Consider the following 27,524-nt stretch of genomic DNA (forward strand, 5'->3'; position numbering starts at 1 on the left):
AGATTCTGGCAGCACCGGAGAGGCGGGAGACTCCGGCAGCTCCGGAGTGAAGGGTGATCCCGGCAGCTCCGGAGTGACGGGCGATCCCGGCAGCTCCGGAGTGACGGGCGGCTCCGGCAGCTCCTGGCTGACGGACGGCTCTGGTTAGCTCAGGACAGACGGGAGACTCTGGCAGCTCAGGACAGACGGGAGACTCTGGCAGCTCAGGACAGACGGGAGACTCTGGCAGCTTAGGACAGACGGGAGACTCTGGCAGCTCAGGACAGACTCGAGACTCTGGCAGCTCTGAGCAGGAGGAAGACTCTGGCAGCGCTGGACAGGCGGGAGCACCTGTAGGGAGGAGACGGAGAGACAGCCTGGTGTGGGGGGCTGCCACCGAAGGGCTGGTGTGTGGAGGTGGCACCGGATAGACCGGACCGTGAAAGCGCACTGGAGGTCTTGAGCACCGAGCCTGCCCAACCCTACCTGGCTGAATGCTCCCAGTAGCCAGGCCAGTGCGGTGAGGTGGAATAGCCCGCACTGGGCTGTGCTGGCAAACCGGGGACACCATGCGTAGGGCTGGTGCCATGTACCCCGGCCCGAGGAGCCGCACTGGAGACCAGATGCGCTGAGCTGGCTTCATGGAACCTGGCTCGATGCCCAACCTAGCCCGGACGATAAGAAGCGCTGCTCTGTACCGCACCGGGCTATGCCTGCGCACCGGGGACACCGTGTGCCTCATGGCATAACACGGTGCCTGCCTGGTCCACCTCTCCCCACGGTAAGCACGGTGAGTTGGCTCAGGTCTCCTACCTGACTTAGCCACACTCCCCGTGTGCCGCCCCCCAATACATTTTTGGGGCTGCCTCTCGTCCCAGCCGCTCTGCCGTGCTACCTCCTCATACCTCCGCCTTACGGATTTCGCTGCCTCCAGCTCAACCTTGGGGCGGCGATATTCTCCAGCCTGTGCCCAGGGTCCCTTGCCGTCCAGAATCTCCTCCCATGTCCAGGAGTCCTGAGATCGCTGCTGCTGCCTGTTACCACGATACTTGGTCCTTTGGTGGTGGGTGTTTCTGTAACGGTTTTCCTTTTCCTCTTCTGAGCAGGAGTAGCAAGGATCGGACCAATACGCAGCGTGGTAAGTGTCCATCTTGGTTTTTAATAAGAATACAGAACACTGAACAAAACAATAAACGACAACGTGAAAAAACAAAACCGAAAAAGTTCCATGTGGAACAAAACACTGACACGGAAAATAAACAGTGGGAAAAGGCTACCTAAGTAAGATTCTCAATCAGAGACAACTAACCATACCAGGCCAAACGCTAACACAACATAGAAAACGGAACATAGACAAACCCACCCAACTCACGCCCTGACCATACTAAAACAAAGACAAATCAAAGGAACTAAGGTCAGAACGTGACAATGGAAGCATGCTGTAGTTCAGATAGAGCATGACCAGCAGGGCGGACGATAGAGTACACAACTGTATCGTCTGCATACAGGTGCAGGTAAACTTCATTATTATTATATTTATATATTTCTGACCAAACAATATTATTAATGTATACAATGTAGTTTTTATTAGACATTTTAACATATAACACAATATCTAGGTACTAAAAAATGTTATGTGCAACATTTGAACAACAATTTAGACCCCCCTCTGGTTATGATGTACAGTTGAAGTGGGAAGTTTACATACACTTAGGTTGGAGTCATTAAAACTTGTTTTTCAACAACTCCACAAATTTCTTGATAACAAACTATAGTTTGGGCTAGTCGGTTAGGACATCTACTTTGTGCATGACACAAGTCATTTTTTGAAACAACTGTTTACAGACAGATTATTTCACTTGTAAATTCCCTGTAGCACAATTCCAGTGGGTCAGAAGTTTACCTACACTAAGTTGACTGTGCCTTTAAACCTGCTTGTAAACTCCAGAAAATGATGTCACGGCTTTAGAAGCTTCTGACATCATTTGAGTCAATTGGAGGTGTGTCTGTGGATGTATTCAAGGCCTACCTTCAAACTAAGTGCCTCTTTGCTTGACATCATGGGAAAATCAAAAGAAATCAGCTAAGACCTCAGAAAATTGTAGACATCCACAAGTCTGGTTCAACCTTGGGAGAAATTTCCAAAAGCCTGAAGGTACCACGTTCATCTGTACAAACAATAGTATGCAAGTATAAACACCATGGGACCACGCAACCGTCATATCGCTCAGGAAGGAGACGTGTTCTGTCTCCTAGAGATTAACCTACTTTGGTGCAAAAAGTGCAAATCAATCCCAGAACAACAGCAAAGGACCTTGTGAAGATGCTGGAGGAAACAGGTACAACAGTATCTATATCCACAGTAAAACAAGTCCTATATAGAAGCCACTGCTCCAAAACCGCCATAAAAATGCCAAACTATGGTTTGCAACTGCACATGGGGACAAAGATCGTACTTTTTGTAGAAATGTCCTCTGGTCTGATGAAACAAAAATAGAACTGTTTGGCCATAATGACCATCGTTATGTTTGGAGGAAAAAGGGGGAGGCTTGCAAGCTGAAGAACACCATCCCATCCGTGAAGCACGGGGGTGGAAGCATCATGTTGTGGGGGTGCTTTGCTGCAGGAGGAAAATTATGTGGATATATTGAAGCAACATCTCAAAACATCAGTCAGGAAGTTAAATCTTGGTCGCAAATGGGTCTTCCAAATGAACAATGACCCCAAGCATACTTCCAAAGTTGTGGCAAAATGGCTTAAAGAGAACAAAGTCAAGGTATTGGAGTGGCCATCATGAAGCCCTGACCTCAATCCTATAGAAATATGTGGCCAGGTCTGAAAAAGCATGTGCGAGCAAGGAGTCCTACAATCCTGACTCAGTTACACCAGCTCTGTCAGGAAGAATGGGCCACAATTCACCCAATTTATTGTGGGAAGCTTGTGGAAGGCTACCAGAAACGTTTGACCCAAGTTTAACAATTTAAAACAATGCTACCAAATACTAATTGAGTGTATGTAAACTTCTGACCCACTGGGAATGTGATGAAAGAAATTAAATCTGGAATAAGTCATTCTCTCTACTATTATTCTGACATTTCGCATTCTTAAAATAAAGTGATGATCTTAACGGACCTAAAACAGGGACTTTTTACTAGGATTAAATGTCAGGAATTGTGAAAAACTGAGTTTAAAAGTATTTGGCTAAGGTGTATGTAAACTTCTGAATTCAACTGTATATGACATGGTGATACATTGGCTATTTTAGTATTCCTTTTTCATTTTTTAAATGTAAATGTTAATAATCCAAAAGTATATTTTGAGAGGGGAGGGAAATATTGTTTGTGTTAAACTGTAGAGAACAAGAACCTTTGGTGAATCAAAGAGTCACTGATGTTTTATACACGGTACAACACAAATCCAGAAGGCTCGTTCCGACAATAAACAAGAAGCTTTATAGTTCCAAACGAGGCTCTAGGATGTTAAGGAATATCTATGGGGGGGGACATGTTCAAGATATAACACAGTCCCCACAGCATTTAAGGATGCATACACTGACACTGACATTGTATTGTGTTATGTGAAAGTAGCATTAGTTCAGAATATGTCTCTTGTGAATATTGAGATGGGGTACATATATTGTCTTTCAATTTCTTACACATTTTTTATAATATTTGTGAGTTGTAGACATGTTCTTCAGAGGTGGTCTGTAGCTCAGTTGGTAGAGCTTGGCGCTTGTAACGCCAGGGTAGTGGGTTCGATTCCCGGGACCACCCATACGTAGAATGTATGCACACATGACTGTAAGTCGCTTTGGATAAAAGCGTCTGCTAAATGGCATATTTTTTTTTTTTTTTTTTTTTTAGGTTATAATACGAATACATATTTTGATTTAGTTCAACATTGAGTTGTTTTTTTTACAAGTAATCTAAGATCTTCACAACCTAATACATATACAACTTTTTTTCATTTTCTATAAAAGCCAAACTCTAGGTTTCATTTGTGTTGTAATAATGATTTACAAATAAAAAAGTCAATAGATAATAGCATATTATGCAATTGATAATTCAATAATTTTTCATTATTTAGCCTTTTATCATAAATTGAGACATTAATAAAAAATGTGTTACCACATCAACATCTTTCAGAATGTACCTGTTTTCAGTATAGAATGACATGTACACAGATTATATTACAACTTTTTTGTGTTTTGTCTTAATGATCGTTATTTAGTAAATAGGAAACTCAACATTGTGTTCGTCTGAGAAACATTAACTAGAGAGTTGTTTTATGTTTGTGAAACCTTGAAATGTGCACAATGAGAAGTGATTTTGTAACAACACATTTTAAACTGTAATCGTAACAAATATATATATATCATTGTCTGTTTGAATTAGCGCTCATAAACTGTTTTCATCACTGCCTTGTAAACACATTCTTGTAAGTTGGAGCTACTGTACGTGATTATATGGGGCTGTTGTACAGATTTGACGACTTGACAAGACGTTGACATTTCTGGGTATGTCTCACCTGTAACATAATAATAATAATAAATATTATGATAATAATAATATTGTTATATATATTTTTTTATATAATAGAAAATCTGTCAATCAACCAAATGTACTTCTTAAAAGCCCTTTTTGCATCAGCAGTTGACACAAAGTGTTGTACAGATACCCAGTCTAAAAATGTAAGACCCATTCATGCATACGTCGAAGCACAGCATCTAGGAAACACGCCCTAGAAGTCATAAACCTAGGATTAAAACGAGAGAGGAACCATGCTCCGAGGGCTGCGCTGAGTGGACATTTAAGGGTACATGTGCACCTTATTGTTATTCAAGATGTTTCAACGTTCGTAGATGACCATCAGGGTCAGATAATCACCAGGGTGGCTATAGAGTGGGCAAAAGTTCAACACCCAGGACTAAGTGTCATGTCTTTTTCAGAGAGAGAGAGAGAGAGAGAGAGAGAGAGAGAGAGAGAGAGAGAGAGAGAGAGAGAGAGAGAGAGAGAGAGAGAGAGAGAGAGAGAGAGAGAGAGAGAGAGAGAGAGATTTAGTACTTCAAGTTATCACAGATGCACACTATGTAACACATTATATTAATCGTTTCCTAAATTGTTTTTCATAACTGTTGCAAAACATTGTAACGTTGTTAAATATTTGAGAGAGAGTAATATTACCCAATGAAATAATAGATCATCACTCACACACACAGACATGGCTTCATAGTTGTTCATAGTTTCTAATCATAGTTTCTAGTCTGAGAGGTTTTGATATAATAAGAGGATCAAATAGAACCTAAGAGAGCAGAAGCTATTGCTTACAAACAGTATGAATCAAAACAATGGCTACTGCTCAATGGATAAATAGCCTTCACTTTAAAACCTCTTGAAGCTAGGGGGCACTATTTTTATGTTTGGAAAGTAAACAGCCTATTTCTCAGGACCAGATGTTAGAATATGCATATAATTGACAGATTGGGATAGGAAACACTCTAGAATTTCCAAAATGGTCAAAATTTTGTCTGTGAGTTAAACAGAACTGATATTGCAGGCTAAAACCTGGAAGAGCCCCTGTTTTTGAAATCTCTCTGTTCTTATGCATCCCTATTGCCCATTTAAAGGGATATCAACTAGATTCATTTTCTATGGCTTCCCTTAGGTGTCAACAGCCTTTAGACATAGTTTTATTTTGAAGAATGAGCGTGAACGACCACATTGCATAAGTGGATAGGTGGGGGCTCTCAGAGTGAGTTGTGCGCAAAAGAGAAAGGCGGCCATTGTTACTCCCGGTCCTAGTGAAAAGCCAACTGTCCCGGTTGATTTATTATCGAATAGATATTTGAAAAACACCCTGAGGATTGATTATAAAAAAACGTTTGACATGTTTCTGTGGACATTATGGATATAATTTGGAATTTTTGTCTGCGTTGTCGTGACCGCTCTTTCCGGTGGATTCCTGGGCATAACCTTGCCCTGGTTAAAAGCAGTGGTTCGCGCGAATGTTTCCATCAATCCACGGTTTCTGGTTTGGGAATGTTTTAATAGTTGCTGTGGGTACGACATCGCCGACGCATTTTCTAATGAACTCGCTCACCGAATCAGCGTATTCGTCAATGTTGTTGTTGGACGCAATGCGAAACATATCCCAATCCACGTGATCGAAGCAGTCTTGAAGCGTGGAATCAGATTGGTCGGACCAGCGTTGAACAGACCTGAGCGTGGGAGCTTCCTGTTTTAGTCTCTGTCTGTAGGCTGGAAGCAACAAAATTGAGTCGTGGTCAGCTTTTCCGAAAGGAGGGCGGGGGAGGGCCTTATATGCGTTGTGGAAGTTAGAATAACAATGATCCAGGGTTTTACCAGCCCTGGTTGTGCAATCGATATGCTGATAGAATTCAGCGAGTCTTGTTTTCAGATTAGCCTTGTTAAAATCCCCAGCTACAATGAATGCAGCCTCAGGATATGTGGTTTCCAGTTTGCATAGAGTGTAATGATTTTCCTCCTCTTCTGCGGAGGAGTAGGAAGGATCGGACCAAGGTGCAGCGTGGTACGTGTTCGGCATTTTATTAAATATAAATGAACACTAAATACAAAGTAACAAAAGGCACAACCGAAACAGCTCCGTCAGGTGCAACATACACTAAACAGAAAATAACTACCCACAAACACCAGGTGGGAACAGGCTACCTAAGTATGGTTCTCAATCAGAGACAATGATAGACAGCTGCCTCTGATTGGGAACCATACCAGGCCAAACACAGAAAAACAGAGAACAAAAACATAGAATGCCCACCCCAAGTCATGCCCTGACCAAACTAAAACAGAGACATAAAAAAGGAACTAAGGTCAGGACGTGACATAGTCAAATAAAGTTTGTTCAGGGCCATCGATGTGTATGCTTGGGGGGGAATATATAATATGTGATTATAATCAAAGGGAATTCTCTTGGTAGATAATGCGGTCGACATTTGATTGTGAGGAATTCTAAGTCAGGTGAACAGAAGGACTTGAGATCCTGTATGTTGTTATGATCACACCACGTCACGTTAATCATAAGGCATACCCCCCCCACCCATCTTCTTATCAGAAAGATGCATGTTTCTGTCGGCGCGATGCATGAAGAAACCAGCTGGCTGCACCGACTCCGATAGCGTCTCTCGAGTGAGCCATGTTTCCGTGAAGCAAAGAACGTTACAGTCTCTGATGTCTCTCTGGAATGCTACCCTTGCTCGGATTTCATCAACCTTGTTGTCAAGAGACTGGACATTGGCGAGTAGTATGCTAGGGAGTGGTGCGCGATGTGCCCGTCTCCGGAGCCTGACCAGAAGATCTGCAGCTGTAGTGCTTCAAAGTCCCTGTGATAAGGTTAGCGATAAACTGAAGTCCAAACTGGACAGAACTACATGCTCTTCTACCATTGTCTTAAATATATTTAATGGTCTCGTTGCAAAAGCTAAATTGTTGCTAGGGAACTTTAAAAACATTTTTTAACCTTTATTTAACCAGGTAGCAAAGATTATAGCAAACACCACAGAAACGGAATTACTTGATGAAAATGGTTAGTTCCGTGCGGCATGTATTTTGACAGGGACAAGCCTTTAGAGGCCACACGGATGACAGTGGGAATTTATACCAGCTTTTGAAACTTAGGGCAGAAGAGGATGATCCCATTTTACTGAAGTGGTTAACAGAGCGTACCACAATGTACACAGGCCCCAAGGCACAGAATGAAATTCTAAACATCATGGCCAACACAGTCATTCGAGGCATTGCAGCTGAGATTAGGTCTCTTCCGATTGTACAATTTTCAGTAATTATTGATTGTACTCAAGATGTCTCTGGTGCGGAACTGGAGAGTGTCTGTCTGCGTTATGTTGACCATGACCGTGTCCCTCACGAGGACTTTATTGGGCTAAACAGGGTGTCGGAAGCAACAGGAGAGGGCATTGCGAAAGTGGCAACTGATGTGTTGTTGAGGCTTATTTTGCCCATGTCTGGCTTACTTGGGCAGAGTTACGATGGTGCCTCAAACATGGCAGGAAAATACACAGGTGCACAGGCAATTGTGAGGAGGCAGCAGCCATTTGCCCTCTATTGTGCATTGTGGAGCACACTGTGTAAATCTGATTACACAGGCTGGCTGCTCAGCCTCCCCACTGATCCGGGATTCCCTTTCTTGGGTCCATCAGTTAGGTGTCCTCTATGGACAGTCAGGGAAGTTTAAGAGCATGTTTGAATCAATTGCCACGTTCAAAGATACAAATCTGACCACCCTGAAACCCCTATGTGCAACAAGGTCTGTGCAGAACACTGCCACCTACTGGCCTTTGTTGGTATTGCTGGTTGTAAGTACAAATACGTGCATACATACTGGACTGATAAGGAACACTGCTATAACTATTATTAGTAGTATTATTATAATGATTTAAACATTTGAACAAGTTAACTACTGTACCTATCAATTATCCAGTAGTAGTGATTATGGTTCCACAATATACATTTAACATATTACAAAGTAGGTTATGTGTTGCAGCACTACTTTTGGTGTCCCCCTCAGGAATTGCTCTTCCCTCCAAAGTTGATATCAGATTTTCGCCCCTGGGGAAAGTGTAACTGCAGGTCACTGCGGGCCTGTGTTAGATTGTGTGACTTCTTTCAAACACTAGGTACCTGATTATATAATTATTTAATGCTGCATTCATGACAATTCGGAAAACTCAGAACCTCCAAGTTCAAATTAATTCAAATTAATGCATATAGCTTCCTATTGGTTGATTCTGATACTTCCCAAGTGGGCAACTCATGTATTATTGCCACATTCAAGACAACTTAGAAACTCGGAACCTCTGTGTTCAAATTTGCGTAGAGTTTCTTATTGGTTGATTTTTATATTTTCTAATTGGGAAACTTGGATCTTAGATTTCTACAACGAGTTCCCAAGTCTGAAATGTTAGAGTATTCGAGTTCCGAGTTGTCTTGAATGTGACACATCTTCCTACAACGAGTTTTCAAGACAGAAATGTTTGAGTTTCCTAATTCCGACACATCATGAATGCAGCATAACATCAGTGCAAAGTTTTAAGGTCTTTTCCTCCAGGGTCAAATATAATAAATATCAAGAGAAGGATATTAATAAGGTAGAATATGACAAAAGGCACATCATATCATTATGGCAGAGAAAGTGAAATCTCATAAAACAAATCAAGGGAACGATCATAGAAAACCTGAGCTTTGCTAAGCTTTGCTTTTTGCTCAGTTCAACTTAATGAATAGTTGATTTCCTGCTGTATTAAATCATGAAAGACTGTGCTATTATGGTCACCTAGTTTCCATCAGTATTATTTTGAATCACATAGGGTTGAGTGCAACTGCAGAAACCCGGGGGCCTCAGGGGGCAGCATGCACCCTGACTCTGGATGAGCGGTACCTCATTGGCCCAGGTTTTTAAATCCAGATCAAAATGACCCTGTGTTGTGTTAAATATGGTCCCTCGTTTTTGGATGTCGTTTTAAGACTAAATGGAAACAAATCTCTAACATATCACATCATGTGCTATTTCCTCTCAAATTCTATTTTAGTGGTCAACAATGTGGTTTTTAAAATCTGTATTTTGTATTGTCAATTATTGTATCATTGCAGTGACAATTAAATATTTTATAACTTTCTAACGCTAAGCTACAAAGTTCATGTTGCACTGTATGATCCCATGACATTTGGTCAGAATATTTTCTGTCTTTAGATTGAGGAACAAATTTGAATGGAGGAACAGGATTGAGACAACACGGGATCATTTTGATCTGGATAAAAAGTTTTCCCTGTAGGCGACCATCAGGGCAGCCAGGAGACACACATCAGCAGTGACCCCCGGGACAGCAGCCACAGTCGTTCTGTACTGAGGAGAGAAAGTGGCTCTGAAGTTGAATTTCCCCCTCTGTTAAATCATGTGACTTCTTTGAAACGGTAGGTACCTGAATCACAAGCATTTACACCAGTATAAAGTTTTGTTACACTCCACAGGGATAAACATGAAGAGCAGACCATAGTAAAGACCAAGTGAAGGATATATCAAATATTACTAAAGACGAGGGAAGGCAGGTGTGCGTAAATGATGGTGGCATGAGTGCTTAATGCAGGGCAGCCCGACTGTGGGATGGGCGCCTTCCGAGCCAACCAGGGCAAGGAAACCTCTCGAGCCACCTAGAGTGTGGAAGCCCGACGAGCTGGCATAAGCACCCCCGGTATTTTAGGGGTGTGGCATTCAGCTAGATCGTATTGGCCACACTGTGAGAGTAAATGTCATCCCATTTGATCATGTTAAGCTTACATACCGCAAATTCAAATTGTCCTTAATTTTATTAGCATTTTACACATTGGATTAATTATTACATATTATAATAAAGTATACCACCTTATTGTATCCCAACAATGGGATTTACAATAATCCAGCACCCAGCATCAATAACCCAGCAGTTTTTAAAGAAAACAACCCAACCCAACACCTGCAACCCAGGATCAACCAAACAACCCAGCATTTTTTGGAGAGTAGTGTAGTGGGATGATGTGACTGGTGAAGATGCTTTAATCTCTATATTTATCAAGCACTAGATTAATGAGAGACTTGTCCTGGATTCCGTAACAGGAGAGCAGGCGAGAGTCTTCCAGAGTCTTGCATGTGTATCTCATCGTCAGGGTATCTGCATAAAGAGGTTAGAGTTCAGCGTACAGTTGTGGTTAATAAGGTGGTACACACATTACTGTAAATGTTATGATGAATTGTTTATCACAATGTTACTCAATATGTTGGGTGTTCCCTTGTTTCCCTAGTGATAAAACCATCAAATTACATAAATATCATTATGCACAATGCCCAGTATGTTTGTTCTAATTCTGTACTGTAGAGTTCAACCTGCCCTACCTATGTCCCAGCCTGGAAGTCTCTGGGCAATTTTCTGTTTCAGCTGCAGCACTGTGGTATTGTTCATCTCCTCCTCTGATTGGCCCACGTTGATTTCCATTATCTCCCCTCTCAGTCCTTTCACTCTAACGTGGAATTTTGCTGAATGTGATCAAAACAAACTCTATTCATGCACGAATCAAGGTTTAGACTAAATTACATTCAAGGGCATTTATGTATCATTTGCAAGTCATGGTCATAAACATATTGAATTTGTGTAGATGTTTTTTCTTCTTTGAGACTTATTACTTGAAAGGTCCATCTTGTTAGACACAGAATATCAATGACAAAAGACAGAAATAGTGCTGAGATGTTTTTATGAACATAAAATTAAGTCAGGATCGTTCCACAAAATAACCCGCCATGTTAAGTCTATGGGAATGCTAACAGGCTTATGTTGACTTTGTACTGTTTATACTACTTGAAAATGCACGTTATTTGTCACCTTTCATTTTTTCATACATTGATATCTTGATATTGCCCAGTGTATTGTACTCTGCATTCTACAGTTCCACCTGCCTACCTGAACTCCTCAAGTATTTCGCTGTTGTTTTTATATTTGCTAAGCAATTTTACATTTAATTTCTAATTGTAGTTTTAATAGAGTCTATCATCATTGATTTCTTGACATTGCCTAGTAAGTATGTGTGTTCAATTCTGCATATAGTTCTACCTGCTTACCTGACTTCCTTGATGGTCTCTCTGGCCCTCGCTCGACAACATTCTGTTTCAGCTGCAGCACTCTGGTATTGTTCATCTCCTCCTCTGTGTGGCCCATGCTGATTGCCATTCTCTCCTGTCTCAGTCCTTCCACTATAAAAAATATACAAATATAAATGCAGGAGCAGACTTAGCAACTTGGGTGCTCGTTTTAAAATGCTGTTTACGTGCCCCCCCCGGCCTCTACCACCCAAAATAAACATGTTCTTTCAGACATTACCTGCTACGATTATTATTATCCCACAATTGAAATGTCTTTCATAAAAAAAATATATATTATATATAATTATATGTAAATATATATTTCAGGAAATAATTATAATATATATATTTTAATTATTTACTGAAATATTTTTTTAATGAAAGACAATAATAATAATCGATAATAATAATAATCGTAGCAGGTAATGTCTGTAAGAAAATGTTTATCTTGGGGTAATATATATATATATATATATATATATATATATATATATATATATATATATATATATATATATATATATATATATATATGCATACAGGCAGGCCATACAAAGCTGTTTCTACACACTTACAATTATACTGACAATTATAATTTGACACTCACCTACTGCTCATTTGAAATTTTTGTAATGAACTCTGACTCTAACTTAGCCCTGGATGAATCTTCTGGCTGCACTTTGCCATTTTAATTTCTGTTTTACGTGTGTAACAGAGAAGTTAGACTCAGAAGGAAAATCTCTCACCAAGGATTGTGTTTCCTGATGCACTCCTCCCAGCACAAGTTTTTCCCAGCGGCAATATCCTCATTCTATCTGTTTTAATAGAAAAAACACAGCATATTTGAGAAACTAATGCACTTGAAATGACTTCCTTACTCATACAGTGACTACTCCATGTTATCTGAAACCAAACAGTTTAATACATTGTAATAGTGATGTTTTTCCCGGTGGTTCGATGTTTACTGTATATGTGCAGTTCTATTTTTATAGATCTTGATACCGTACATTAGATTCTGTTCACTCTATCTAGGGCCGGGCCTAGCCTTTTGGGGGGCCCTAAGCGACCTGGTTATCAATATGAGTCGTAGGCTACACCAAGCGACAGATACCTTGACACATACCTCGTTAGAGTTATTCAATCACCGGGCTGAATTGTCAGGGTTGCACATGTTGCATTGTTGTGTTAAGTGAAATGCTTCAATACTAAATAGGAATACGAAAGTAATAAATATATCTATATTTTCATATCGGTGCGCATGATTCATGACAGCTAATTTCCTGCTATTCTACTCATTTTGCAATACGGTGGAGGCGTAGTTTTTAATATGATAACTGATGATCAATGGGCTCCACCTCAGTCAAAGGTTTGGATACATCTACTCATTCAAGTGTTTTTCTTTATTTTTAATAGTGAAGATATCAAAACTATGAAATAACACGTATGGAGTCATGTAGTAACCAAAAAAGTGTTCAACAAATCAAAATATATTTTATGTTTGAGATTCTTCAAAGTAGCCACCCTTTGTCTTGATGACAGCTTTGAACACTCTTGGCATTATCTCAACCAGCTTCATGAGATAGTCACCTGGAATGCATTTCAATTAATAGGTGTGCCTTTGTAAAAGTTAATTTGTGGAATTTCTTTCTTTCTTAATGCATTTGAGCCGATCAGCTGTGTTGTGACAGAAGATAGCCCTATTTGGTAAAAAACCAAGTGCATATTATGGCAAGAACAGCTCAAATAAGCAAAGAGAAATGACAGTCCATCATTACTTTAAGACATGAAGGTCAGTCAATCCAGAAAATGTCAATAACTTTGAAAGTTTCGTATAGTGCAGTCGCCTCTCCCCACACCAGAGTACCAACCTGTTCTGCAGTCACCTGAGGCCCAGGGGGAGCAGCCCATCCCAGCTATACAACACAATAACACAGGATGACTCAAACACATGACAACCCACAGCAATACAACCACAGATATTCTATTAAATATGTAATTATATGAACACAACATGACAAGACCTAGGCACCACATATTAATGAAAATCAAATAGGTCTAGCCACGGCCAATAGAAACGTGTGAAAAGAATAACACTCCATGAAGTAACACAATAAACGATTGTTTTAGAATATCAAATGATAACATGCTCACACACACACCCAGCATGCACAGGCATACAGGCAGGCAGACAGTATAGCAGCGGGAAGTAGGGGTGCTGAAATAAATAAATAATGAACACAATTATAATACAAAATAAAACAACCCAATATTACTGATCTAGGCCTTTTTGACTCCTGTCTTAGCAGAGGGAAATACTGGTGAGGGTATGCTACAATATGATATGAGGCGAGGCGATACGCTACGCTGATGATCTTTGGTCTGTACCTAAGGACAATCTGTACCTTGACAACTTTTCTTATTTGTCCTCCCAGAGTCCGTTCAAGTTTTTGTGCCCTGCACTTGAGGATGGCACCTTTGTGAAATGTGGTGCTGAGTGGTCTTACCAGGAGGTACGTAGGCTGGCTGTTCTGACCACTGAGGAGATGGAGCACTTTGAGAAGACCATGGCCACCTTGACTGCTGCCACATATTGAAAATCAAATCAGTGTTCAAATTCTTTACACGTTTGTTTTTACTACTGTAATGATAATAGACAACTATGAAGCTATGAACAGCTAATAGATTCATAGACACTAGGTGGGGACAGATCACCGCTCTACTACAGTACATAGTTTTGGTCAGAGATTCTTTAGTGTTATCCAGAATTAGTAATTGCAAATGTTTTATTAGGCTATATCATTATGAGTCTCTATGCACTCAGACAATATGGATGTACTGACATTCCCCTCTTTCCTTTTTAGTGCTCTGTCTGCCGAACCTTCTTTCCTCTGCACAGTGTGCGCTGCAGACAAAGGTCAGAGGTATATGTTCTGCTGACAGTGTCTGAAGCAGTGGAAAGGTCCCGGGCCACGTTCTGACTGCTGTGACAACGATGGCTGCATCAACCAGGACCTGGAACTGCTGAAGAACTGCGAAACCACGTCTCTCCCTCAGGTGGCAGGTGATACCGACTGCCTCTCCAGTTGCGCCTGTCCAACTTGTGACCAACGGGTGGAACATGACAATACTGGTTGTAAGAATGTTCTCTGTCTAAGAGTTCTGCTTTGTGTGCCTTAAGCTCACGCCTGAGTGCTTGGAGACCAGCTCATATTTCAGAGCCTGCGCTGAGGGAGTTGCTCCTCGGCAGACCTCTGTACCCACCCGGTAAAGAAACTGAAATAAAAGATGCCTCTCATTCATTTCATACTGTAAACTCTGCCTAGATTGTCTCAAACAGAATAGCCCTTAAGTAGAAATCCTGCACCACATACACATTTATTTTCTGTGTTTTCTTTGTCTGTGTTGATTATGTACTGAACAAAAATAAAAAATAAAAATTAATTAGGCCCTAATCTATGGATTTCACATGACTGGGCAGGAGCTCAGCCATGCGTGGGCCAGGGAGGGCATAGGTCCACCCACTTGGGAGCCAGGCCCAGCCAATCAGAATGAGTTTTGTCTCCACAAAAGGGCTTTATTACAGACAGAAATACTCCTCAGTTTCATCAGCTGTCCGGGTGGCTCGTCTCAGACAAATCCGCAGGTGAAGAAGCCAGATGTGGAGGCCCTGGGCTGGTGTAGTTACACGTGGTCTGCAGTTGCGGTCAGTTGGACATACTGCCAAATTCGCTAAAACAACATTGGAGGCGGCTTATGGTAAAGAAATTAACATTCAATCATTGGCAACAGCTCAGGTGGACATTCCTGCAGTCAGCATGACAATTGCATGCTCCCTCAAAATGTTATACATCTCTGGCATTGTGTTGTGTGGCAAAATTGCACATTTTAGAGTGGCCTTTTATTGTCCCCAGCACAAGGTGTACCTGTGTAATGATCATGCTGTTTAATCAGCTTCTTGATATGCCACACCTGTCAGGTGGATGGAGAATGGTGGATGGATGGACGGAAAAGGAGAAATGCTCACTAACAGGGATGTAAACAAATTTGTGTACAACATTTGAGAGAAATTCGCTTTTTGTACGTCTGGAAAATTTCAGGGATTTTTTTTTACTTCAGCTCATGAAACATGGGACCAACACTTTACATGTTTCGTTTATATTTTTGTTCAGTTTAGCTACCTTCTCTATATATTGTACAATGAGAGTTTGTGTGTGCAGTACTTCATGTGAAGCCTAATGTTCTCTTTTACCATCTTATGTTATAATCTTAGATATTATACAAAGAGAGTTTCATAGTGTGTAGATTCAGTACTTTATGTTAATTATGTGTTCTATATCATCTTATAATTATTATCATGTTGCTTATGTGCATCATAATGTAATGTAATAACCTACTAACAAAAGAAGCACACTTCATCTGTTTGTTACTGATGTTTTTGTGCTCCATAACAACAATGGAAATCAAACTGACGTCTTCGTGTCGAAATACAGATTTATGAGATCAGAATAATAAAAGAAAATGCTTATACCAGCAGTAAACATCTACCCAATAATACAGCATTTTACTGGTAAAACAAAACCCTTCAACTCAAAAGTCCCTTTTATACTGAGCCTGTGCAGATCTTACCTGATATCTTATCAAACAGTCCATTATACTGTATGTAAAAGGACTAGGCTAACACATCCCAGCAAAAACATCATGTATGAACGATTAGCTTTTTATCAAGGCTCAGGCTAAGACCCAGATGCAGACACAGGAGGCGGATAGTACGAGTCTCAGAGTTTATTATAGGGGCAGGCAAAAGGTAGGGGGAGACAAGGCAGGTGACAAGGCAGGTGAAACAGATCAGGGTGTGACACTTTTAAGCATCAGTAACACATAGCTTTCATTAAACAGTAAATCTAAGTGGTATATAAGTGGAGAAATGCTTTGTTTTAAAACAGTGACAGTGAAATTAGTAATAACTGTGTTCATATTGTGACCAATGTCACTAAACAATCCTTGACACGGCAACAACAATAATACACAATAAAGTATCCGAATACGAACACATTCAAGGACAGTTTAATATCAAAGCGCAAATTCATGGACATAGATGTGGATGGACAAATATTTAAAATGTGTATACTCTTCTGAGATAAATATCAAAAACAGTCTGACAGTGAGGTATGTAGGCTATGCACTGGATAGGCTATCAGACATGCAGGGACAGACAGTGTAGCGGGATGGTGTGTTACTGGTGAAGATACTCTCGTCTGTGTGAGGGGCACAGCTGAATGGCATGACTCAAATAGCACGGCTCATAAAAAATACATTTTTGATAGATGCCTCCAGGCAGACTGTTCCCATGAACCATATCTAGAACATTAATATATTATGTTCTGAGAACATGGCAACCATGTTCTGTTTAAGTTTGGTGGTATATTGATGGAATATTCTTGTTACCCTCAGAAAACTGGACGAGAATATTCTTGTTACCCTCAGAAAACTGGAGGAGAATATTCTTGTTACCCTCAGAAAACTGGAGGAGAATATTCTTGTTACCCTCAGAAAACTGGAGGAGAATATTCTTGTTACCCTCAGAAAACTGGAGGAGAATATTCTTGTTACCCTCAGAAAACTGGAGGAGAATATTCTTGTTACCCTCAGAAAACTGGAGGAGAATATTCTTGCAAAGTTCCCATGAAACGTGTCTAGAACATTAATATTGAATATACTGAGAACGTTCTAGGTTGGGGATCCCGAGTGGAGCTGCGGTCTAAGGCACTGCATCTCAGTGCTAGAGGCATCACTACACACACCCTGGTTCAAATCCAGATTGTATCACAACTGGCTGTGATTGGGAGTTGGCCGGTGTAGGCTGTCATTGTAAATAAGAATTTGTTCTTAACTGACCTGCCTAGTTGAATAAAAAGGTCAGTTCTGTTTTACATTTAGGAAATGGCCTCTTGGAAACAATCCTTGCATGTCATGGAACATTCCACAAAAACTTTAGGTAATGACCTAATGAGACTCTGAAGGGAACGTTCTGTTAAGTTGTGGGAGCTTTTGTTGTTAGCTGGATTGTAGCCTTTGTAACTTTCTCACTCATCATTATTTATGATTTATTCATTATTCTTAATCATGGCATTGTCAGAATTAATTTTGGATGTTCATGAGAGCCAGTTTCATCATAGCGCTTGATGGTTTTTGCGACTGCTCTTGAAGAAACTTTCAAAGTTCTTTACATTTCCGGATTGATTGACCTTCATGTCTTAAAGTAATGATTGACTGTCATTTCTCTTTGCTTATTTGAGCTGTTCTTGCCATAATATGGACTTGGTATTTTACCAAATAGGGCTATATTCTGTATACCCCCCCAAACTTGTCACAACACAACTGATTGGCTCAAACAAAATAAAATAAATGCACACCAATTAACAATGCATACCTGTTAATTCAAATGCATTCCAGGTGACTAACTCATAAAGCTGGTTGAGCAAATGCAAATGGCTACTTTGATGGATCTAAAATATATTTTTATTTGTTTAACAATTTGCTGGTGAATACATGATTCCATGTGTTATTTCATAGTTTTAATGTCTTCACTACAATGAGTAGGTGTGTCAAAACGTTTGACTGGTACTGTATATTTCAATAATGTACTTTTTTTTCTCATCCAGACATATGAAAGAGGTTTGCAACCTATATGCAGTCTCATTTGTGACTGACTGAACTATAATAACCATTATGCTTTTCCCAATCATCTTGATGAAGCCTAAACTGAGATTTCATGTCTTCTTTGTTCATAATCTCATAATAATTTTAAAAATAAATGTAAAAACAATCAATGAGTAAATACACACTTGCCCACTGGGATGTTGTTGATGAGCATGGCATTTCAGGAGGATCCGTTTCAAAAAATAAATTAGACAAAAAAGGGACTCCTATTAAACCTTCCTCTTCTGCTGTCCTTCTTCTTCTTCTTAACCTCTCCTGGGTGCTCCTTTTGCTCTCTTCCTATCTTTTCCTCTTTTATCTCATCACCTCCCTCTTGCTTGTCCTCTCCTTTTCTTTTGAGAGTCAAGTCTATCTGTCTGCTCTCATTTGTGTTCACAGAGCAAGGAGACCGTGTGGACTGACTTGGCTCATTGGGATCCTCTCTGCTCGCTTGCACAACATCACGTTCCCCTTCCCTTTCCACACCACCGTTTTTTATGTTATCCTCCCCTGTCTCTTTCATGTCACTCTGTTCTCTCTTGGTCTCTGTCACACACCCCTGTTCCCTCTTCTCTACATTATCCTCTCCTGTCTCTGTCACACACCCCTGTTCCCTCTTCTCTACATTGTCCTCTCCTGTCTCTGTCACACCCCCCTGTTCCCTCTTCTCTACATTATCCTCTCCTGTCTCTGTTACACTCACCTGTTCCCTCTTCTCTACATTGTCCTCTCCTGTCTCTGTTACACCCACCTGTTCCCTCTTCTCTACATTGTCCTCTCCTGTCTCTGTCACACACCCCTGTTCCCTCTTCTCTACATTGTCCTCTCCTGTCTCTGTCACACCCCCCTGTTCCCTCTTCTCTACATTATCCTCTCCTGTCTCTGTTACACTCACCTGTTCCCTCTTCTCTACATTGTCCTCTCCTGTCTCTGTTACACCCACCTGTTCCCTCTTCTCTACATTGTCCTCTCCTGTCTCTGTCACACACCCCTGTTCCCTCTTCTCTACATTATCCTCTCCTGTCTCTGTTACACCCACCTGTTCCCTCTTCTCTACATTGTCTTCTCCTGTCTCTGTCACACACACCTGTTCCCTCTTCCCTGCATTATCCTCTCCTGTCTCTGTTACACCCACCTGTTCCCTCTTCTCTACATTGTCTTCTCCTGTCTCTGTCACACACCCCTGTTCCCTCTTCCCTGCATTATCCTCTCCTGTCTCTGTTACACTCACCTGTTCCCTCTTCTCTACATTGTCCTCTCCTGTCTCTGTCACACACCCCTGTTCCCTCTTCTCTACATTATCCTCTCCTGTCTCTGTTACACTCACCTGTTCCCTCTTCTCTACATTGTCCTCTCCTGTCTCTGTCACACACCCCTGTTCCCTCTTCTCTTCAATATCAACAAAACTATGATCCCCTCCTTTATTTCTTGCAATATCCTCCTTTCTTTTCTCTACCACATCTCCTTCTCCACTGGCTAGCAAGGACTGGCACTGTGGGTCAGTGAGTGAACAGTCTTGGCTGGTTCCATGGTTCATCTGAAGATCTGGTGCATGCACTTTGAAATGGATGGAAAGTGACAGGTATAATACACAGTTTACTATAATTAGTGTTAGAGTGGTATCACACATCTTTAGTTTACTTACATTTCTTGTACATAAGCAAGTAAGCACTTCGGGATCTAATGGAAAAATAAGTGTTATCATACAAATGAATAAATAAATAGTGTCCTTTGAAGATGTATTTGTGTTCTATAATTTAATGTAGTCTTTATATTCAACCATGCTTCATGAGATGTATAAAATACAGAAAAATAATAACTCTTACGTTTCAAAACCTTGCATAAATGGCTGTTGATTGAGCTGTAACAGAGAGAAAGTAATGGTGATCGATAAAATGGTATACAATGGCCTTGGATGACATATAGTATTATGTAAAGCTACAGTCTGGGATTTGGGAAACTTGGTCATTTCAATTCTTGATATCTATCCAATTATTATTGAAAAATAAAACTTATGTGTCACGTCCTGACCATAGAGCCCTTATTTTCTATGGTAGAGTAGGTTAGAGCGTGACTGGGGGTTAGTCTAGTTTATATTTTCTATGTGGGGTTCTAGTTTTGTTTTTCTATGTTGGTGATTTTGTATGATTCCCAATTAGAGGCAGCTGGTAATCGTTGTGTCTAATTGGGGATCATATTTAGGTAGCTTTTTTCCACCTGTGTTTTGTGGGATATTGTTTATGTGTAGTAGCATGTTAGCAGGCCATTTTCGTCACGTATCGTTTAGTCTTTATTGTTTTGTTTTGTGGTTCACTTACTTTAAATAAAAGATGTGGAACCCAGATCACGCTGCACGTATGTCCGAGTATGCTTCAAACGATCGTGACATTATGAATTCATCATGAGATTCGCACAACTGTCTGTCTTTATCGTAACTCACAATATAAAGTGTTATTACTCCATTCTTTACAAACAACAATGTATATCTTCAAAATGTGATTAAACTATCTATTGGATGTCTTGGACTTTCATCTACAGTGCTGTCTATGAATTTGAGAGGATTTACATTTCCCTAGCCCCATCCCTCAGCTGAATAACAAAACAAATGGTTTTGCCGTTTTTAGAATCCCAGAATGTAGCTTTAAATAACTACTGCGGTGTTAGTGCTAGTTTCCAATCCATCCCAATACACTACATTCTCACTTGAAACCTCACAACTTGTTTACAACCTCACCCACATTCTGATCTGTTAAACAGATGAGACATAGCCCTAGTCTATTAACAGGGTCATATAAAAAGCAGATAATGATATCTATCTAGTCATATACCCTTCTATAAAATAAACCCCCTTACCAGTCTAACGTAGGTGTCATCAAACACATACCACTTCTGATCTTTGTGGGACTTGATTCTAGAAGTGTAATGTCCACCTCTTAGACTTCCCACGTGGTCCACAATGGCATAGAGTTCATATGTATACCTCTGTTCAGAGATGGTGGATCAATCAAAAAGTGTCATGAATTGCAGATTGGGACATCACTGGATTTTTGGCTCTTTGTTTACCATCAACATAGTATGGAAATATCCAACTGTGTAGCCAAATGAGAACATGTGTGATAACAGAACCTGTATAAATGACATTGTAAATAATAATAATTGTAATACCGCTGTCTGCAATGTGTAAGGCACTTTCACCAAGCAGTCGATTTTGACATAATCCATCCTATTGTAGTCAAACTGAAACCTCTTGAGGAGTAGAGTTAGAATCTCTGGGTAATCTTTCATCTGAAATTCCTGTTGACACAAAATGTAGTCATAGACATTATACACGTATTATAATATTCAGTACTTTTTTTGCCCTGCTTATTTTATCCACTAGAGAGAGAGACACAGTATCTTGCACAGTGAAAATCAGACTCAGTGGATGTTTGGAGGTGGATGCAGGGCACAACCCAAACCCTAACCAATTAGAATGACTTTTCTAAACATAATCCATCACATTTGTTTCTGCCCTCGAGGCAGAACTGGCCACAGATCAAGGTGGAATAATTAATTTGGGAAATTAAAGAATTTAAAAAATCCCTACTCACAATGGTTGCATCTGCTTTCTCGTCACACCAATCACAGTACATCTTATTGTCCCCACTAACTGTTGAAGACCTGAAAAACTCGGTCCAGCAATCATCCTAAAAACAACATAAACAAATCAAATTAAACACAGTTATGTTTGTCTTTGATTTAAACTGGGATATTTGCCAAAAATGATAGTCAATACTTGTCTGACTATACTGAGGACATTAAATTACACTTTTACATAAATTATACTGTTTACATATAGATATAATAATATTTGCCTCCCATGCAAACATTTTAGTTGCTAACAGGTGATACTGTTCCTTACCACACTGAAAGTTTTGTTGAAGCCTGAGGAATCTTTCATCGAGAGTGGCAGAGACCAAAATGGACGACTTTTATCACTAATTGGATGACCAGGTGGAGATAAACAGGTGGCGATGTGTCTCAATTGTCCTTTGAAGATCTAAAGACAAACATTAGATATAATCTTTGCCTTCTTGTCATACCATTAGTTTCATAGACGCATTACTTTAGAACGGTTAATTTATCAGTGATTTATTACCTTGGACACATCAGCATTGACCAGGCTTAAAATCTTCTCTAGATACTGAGCAGCATCTTGTTGCTCAAATACTGTGTGTCAAAAATCAAATCTATCACTCAGATGGGAGGCGAATACTACAGGATAATATTATGCACTTAAATATATTGACTATGATCACAAGTTACTAAAGGTAATGATGCACAAAATGCATATTCCATGTGAGCTACGATAGCTAAACTCACCATTTCCAATTCCCAGTTTTGATGAGATGTCCTCTGTGCCAGCATTGCTTGTCTTTAAAATCTCAAACAACTTTTTCAACTGAGGACCAACTCCAGTCTTGTTCTCTGACTCCGGCTCCTGTTGTTGTTCTTGTTCAAACACTTGGCTGTAGGGAGACATTTGATTGCCTATTCATTATTTTGAGATTCATCTAAGACTATTCAAGAATGCTAGGGCTTGGCAGCTCACTAAATCCAGTACAGGCATTTTAAATATGATAAAACGCATAAAAAGAATCCAAACCTGTCTATGGCTTCTTTGAAGTCATTGGTCATGAAGAGGACCTGCAGCACACTGTTCAAATAACAGGTTGCTCCTTGATTATACAGGCCATGGTGTTCTGAAATATGGAAATTAATTTAAGTCTAAGGCCTGTTGCTCAAATACTGTGTGTCAAAAATCAAATCTATCACTCAGATGGCAGGCGAATACTACAGGAGAATATTATGCACTTAAATATATCTCCACAAAGTATTCACACCCCTTGTATTTCCCACATTTTGCTAAGCCTGAATTTAAAATGAACTACATATTTTAAACAATTGTCACTGGCCTACACCCGATACCCCATAATGTCAAAGTGGAGTTATGTTTTACAAAATTTGTACAAATGAATTAAAAATTAAAAGCTGAGTCAATAAGTTTAACCCTTTTGTTATGGCAAGCCTACATAAGTTCAGGAGTATAAATGTGCTTAACTTGGCATCCCGCTAGCGGGACAACTTCCAGTGAAACTGGAGGGCGCGCAATTCAAATAAATAATCATAAAAATGATGGATATTAAACATTTAGGTACATACAAGTGTCTTATATCGGTTAAAAGCTTAAATTCTTGTTAATCTTACTGCACTGTTCAATTTACAGTAGCTATTACAGTGCAAGCCTGCCATGCGATTGTTTGAGGACGGCACCCCACATCTGTAATGGTTTTCTTCTGGGGAAAGAGAGGCGGACCAAAATGCAGCGTGGCTAGTTTTGTGCATCTTTAATAAAGATGAAAGTACAACAATCTACAAAACAAGAACCGTGAAAAAACCAAAACAGTCCTATCTGGTGCCACACACACAAAGACAGGAACAATCACCCACAAAACCCAACACAAAACAGGCTACCTAAATATGGTTCCCAATCAGAGACAATGACTAACACCTGCCTCTGATTGAGAACCATATCAGGCCAAACATAGAAATAGACAAACCAGACACACAACATAGAATGCCCACCCAGCTCACGTCCTGACCAACACTAAAAGAAGGAAAACGCATACGAACGATGGTCAGAACGTGACAACATCAAAATATATTTCCAACGGCACAGGTTTCATAAATTCACAAACAGCGATTAAATATAGACTTACTTTTTGAAAATCTTCCTCTGATTTGTCATCCAAAGGGTCCCAGCTATAACATGTAGTGTCGTTTTGTTAGATAAAATCCTTCTTTATATCCCAAAAGGTCAGTTTAGTTGGTGCCATCGATTTGAGTAATCCACTCATTCAACATGCCAAGATAGGAATCTGACTTGTTTCAACAAGTCACAATACGTTTCTATGTAATCCTCAGATACCCTAAAATGTAATTCAACTATAATATTTCATACGGAAAGATTTGCACGCATACACAAATTCCCAAGTCTGTGTCCCTGTAGTAAAACTCATATTTCTTACTCGTTTTGGAAGAAACAAGCCTGAAACATTGAACAAAGACTACCCAGTGGAAGCCATAGGAATTACATACTGGGAGCGAGATTTAATTATTTCCCTATATGTTCCATTGGAAGAGCATGGGCTCTCAATTTATTTATTTTTTAAAATCCTTATAATAGGCCTGGGAAATGTTTTGTCAGATCATAGTAAGATAAACAACGATACAACATTTTTCTTTCATAATATATTCCTAATGTATTCAATCAGAAATTGTCCATCTGTCAGTCCATCTGTCAGTCTCTCCGTCCCCCATTCTGCCGCAGTACCAGAAAAATGAGTGACCTGTCCTGGACCTGTCCTGAAGTCAGAGCCGTCCAGAGTAGTGATGCTGGACGGGCGAGCAGGTGCGTGCAGAGATCGGTTGAAGAGCATGCATTTAGTTTTACTTGCGTTTAAGAGCAGTTGGAGGCCACGGAAGAGAGTTGTATGGCATTGAAGCTCGTCTGGAGGTTAGTTAACACAGTGTCCAAGGAGGGGCCAGAAGTATACAGAATGGTGTCGTCTGCGTAGAGGTGGATCAGAGAATCACCAGCAGCAAGAGCAACATCATTGATGTATACAGAAAAGAGATTCGGCACGAGAATTTAACCCTGTGGCACACCCATAGAGACTATCAGAGGTAGATGTCGTTCAATTGGTAACATACTGTAATGAAACAGCAGGGAGCAGGTCTCGAACCCTATGCTCGTGCGGCAGGGACGATTTCCGCCCTTATAAACCCAGGGTCATTACACTACTCCCTCATTACAAAGAGCGCGTCCTCGCACTAGTTTGCGGCTCTACGTCTTACAGGAACGCGCTCACCAGCCAAGCACACGCACTGTCGTGGATGCAAGGTCAGATCACTTCTGACACCAGTGTCATGAAACAGCAGGGAGCAGGTCTCGAACCCTCGACCTTCTAGCCCGAGGTCCGGCGCGCTATCGACTGTGCCGCTTCTTCTATTGTAAAGTAACTGAATGTAATCAGATTACATTACTGAGTTTGGGTAATCAAACGTTTCGTTACTGAATACAAGGTAACTAGTAACTGTAACGAATTACATTTAGAAAGTAACCTACCCAACTCTGAATCATTTTACAAACGCGATCTGTCCCGTGCCAGTAGGCTAGCCAGCCCAATAATGAAAGTGAAACTAATAATTCACCAGGGAAACCTTAAAGAATTTAACTAACCAGCGGAGTACGGCCTATGTAGACCTATTGGATATTTTATTAAATCATTATTTATGTTAGTTCTTATCTCTCATCATCAGTGAATCTCTCGCTACATGCCAATGATTTGTTTAGCATACCAACGTCGAATGAACAGAATGATTAGCCATGTTACAACATATGTGTAAATTATATCCGGTTGGTAGATTAGTATTATTACGGGTGTCCTGACTTTCTGAGGTCATTAATTATCGTAAGAGTAGGGGTGTTAACCCCGGTGTCCTGGCTAAATTCCCAATCTGGCCCTCAAACCATCACGGTCACCTAATAATCCCCAGTTTACAATTGGCTCATTCATCCCCCTCCTCTCCCCTGTAACTATTCCCCAGGTCGTTGCTGCAAATGAGAACGTGTTCTCAGTCAATTTACCTGGTAAAATAACGGATAAATAAATCAAATAAATAAATAAAAAACTTACCACACACATCTGATATGATGTTGAGTTTCCTGTTGAACTTCTCTACTATGTTAACTTGTTTCTCTTCTTGATCTGAGACTTTGAAGTTACAGAAATGATCCATGTCTGAACAATCTCCAGAAATATTCAATATTGAAATATGCAATACTGTGAAGCGAAAACATCAAGTCATGAAGCTTAGATACACCCCTTAAAATTATGAAAAGTACACCTTAATTAACAAAAATCCTCATTGAAAGTGTGGTCTCCGATCGTTCCCAAATAACTTCACTTTCGATTTCTGCGTTTCCAGTAGTCACCACACCTAACTCAGCAGCAAAACTTCTACATGGGACGATTTAAAAAGATACACACAAATATTTGTAACACCTACTAACTCAAGTAAGGTCTATACTAGAACAATTAACAAGGACACAGAATATGATATAAAAAAAGGTTATTAAAGCTACAGTCTGCGATTGGTACATTTTTCCAATGAATAGACATTGTTTCTTTATGAATAAATGCCCCATGTGCTTAGCTCAATTGTCTTATCCAATGATGTGTATAAACCCTAGATGACTCCCTGGGGGCGCTGTATATGCGCCGGCATCTTGGTACATCTAGGCCTAATAGTGTGAATACAATAATATACATTTTAATGATCTGTTTGGACCCTTATCAAAACCTTTCCAAACACAAGGAACATGCTGCAAACAAAGGGAATCATTGCAGTGGCGTAACTTTCAAGAACAGTGTATAGAGTAAACCATCTCCCCAATATTTCCCCATTCATGATAATATGCCTACTGTGAAGATACATCTTCTCCGTCTTCCGGCTGACGTCATCATTCTAACGTGACGCCATCTGTCCTAAACCCACATATTTTGATGGTAGGTAAATGCAGTATACTGAAAAGTGCATTCATAACCTGTACCATCATTATTAATCAAGACACTTCTGTCAAGTGATAAACTGAGATTATTTTTTTTAGGATAATATTTATTATTTTATATGTGACAGATTAAAAATCCTTATAATAGGAAATGTTTTGTCAGATCATAGTAAGATAAACAAAGATACAACATTTTTCTTTCATAATATATTCCTAATGTATTCAATCAGAAATTGTCCATCTGCCAGTCCATCTGTCAGTCTCTCCGTCCCCCATTCTGCCGCAGTACCAGAAAAATGAGTGACCTGTCCTGGATCTCATAAGAGGAGAGCTTGGATTGGTCTTCCAATGGCTTGTCTGTGAAGATCAGACGTATGGTCTCAACCTGATTTCCAGCTACAAAGAGGTCAGAGTTCAGGGTAGAGATGTCATTAATCAGGTACAGCACACAATAAATTTGCATAACTGTTCAATATTACTATCACCATTATCTTTAACTGTCTTAGTCATGTCTCTTAAAGATTAGGTTTGTGAATGAAGTTGTATTTTCTCAGATCAATGTGCATCTATCAAG

At 40.1% G+C, this 27,524-nt stretch overlaps 1 protein-coding gene, 1 non-coding gene and 1 pseudogene across 51 annotated transcripts; 2 read left to right on the forward strand and 1 right to left on the reverse strand.

The window, feature by feature from the left end:
- The first annotated feature begins 3,677 nt into the window (after positions 1-3,677).
- On the forward strand, positions 3,678-3,752 carry trnat-ugu (transfer RNA threonine (anticodon UGU)). The gene has a single exon. It is a non-coding gene; the product is annotated as a tRNA-Thr (tRNA).
- Positions 3,753-12,964: 9,212 nt separating this feature from the next.
- On the forward strand, positions 12,965-17,323 carry LOC118392741 (uncharacterized; annotated as a pseudogene).
- On the reverse strand, positions 16,405-26,400 carry LOC118392742 (ubiquitin carboxyl-terminal hydrolase 47-like). Of its 50 annotated transcripts, none has more exons than XM_052459787.1 (14): positions 26,076-26,398; positions 22,982-23,078; positions 22,699-22,844; positions 22,475-22,545; positions 22,238-22,375; positions 21,927-22,022; positions 21,502-21,630; positions 21,190-21,318; positions 20,163-20,197; positions 19,982-20,016; positions 19,568-19,893; positions 19,376-19,423; positions 19,232-19,279; positions 16,405-19,087 (listed from the first exon to the last, which is right to left on the reverse strand). In XM_052459787.1, the coding sequence occupies exons 1-14, from the start codon at positions 26,176-26,178 to the stop codon at positions 18,545-18,547; spliced, it is 1,944 nt and encodes a 647-aa protein (XP_052315747.1). In that variant the 5' UTR covers positions 26,179-26,398; the 3' UTR covers positions 16,405-18,544. The 50 variants fall into 50 exon arrangements, with proteins under 50 accessions (XP_052315747.1, XP_052315732.1, XP_052315751.1 ...); XM_052459772.1 differs by having other exon boundaries at positions 19,472-19,893; positions 26,076-26,397; XM_052459791.1 differs by lacking the exons at positions 19,232-19,279; positions 19,376-19,423 and adding an exon at positions 19,280-19,375 and having other exon boundaries at positions 16,405-19,039; positions 26,076-26,400.
- Between the last annotated feature and the right edge of the window lie 1,124 nt (positions 26,401-27,524).

The sequence above is a fragment of the Oncorhynchus keta genome, chromosome 13 (genome assembly GCF_023373465.1).
Source record: "Oncorhynchus keta strain PuntledgeMale-10-30-2019 chromosome 13, Oket_V2, whole genome shotgun sequence".
Taxonomy (NCBI): domain Eukaryota; kingdom Metazoa; phylum Chordata; class Actinopteri; order Salmoniformes; family Salmonidae; genus Oncorhynchus; species Oncorhynchus keta.

Coding starts and splice junctions, on each gene's coding strand:
- LOC118392742 (XM_035784766.2), bottom strand. CDS start 26,178: ATGGATCATTTCTGTAACTTCAAAGTCTCAGATCAAGAAGAGAAACAA. Junction 22,376..22,474: donor TCAATGCTGATGTGTCCAAG/GTAATAAATCAC, acceptor GTTTGTCTTTAG/ATCTTCAAAGGACAATTGAG. Junction 22,023..22,237: donor TCAACAAAACTTTCAGTGTG/GTAAGGAACAGT, acceptor TGTTGTTTTTAG/GATGATTGCTGGACCGAGTT.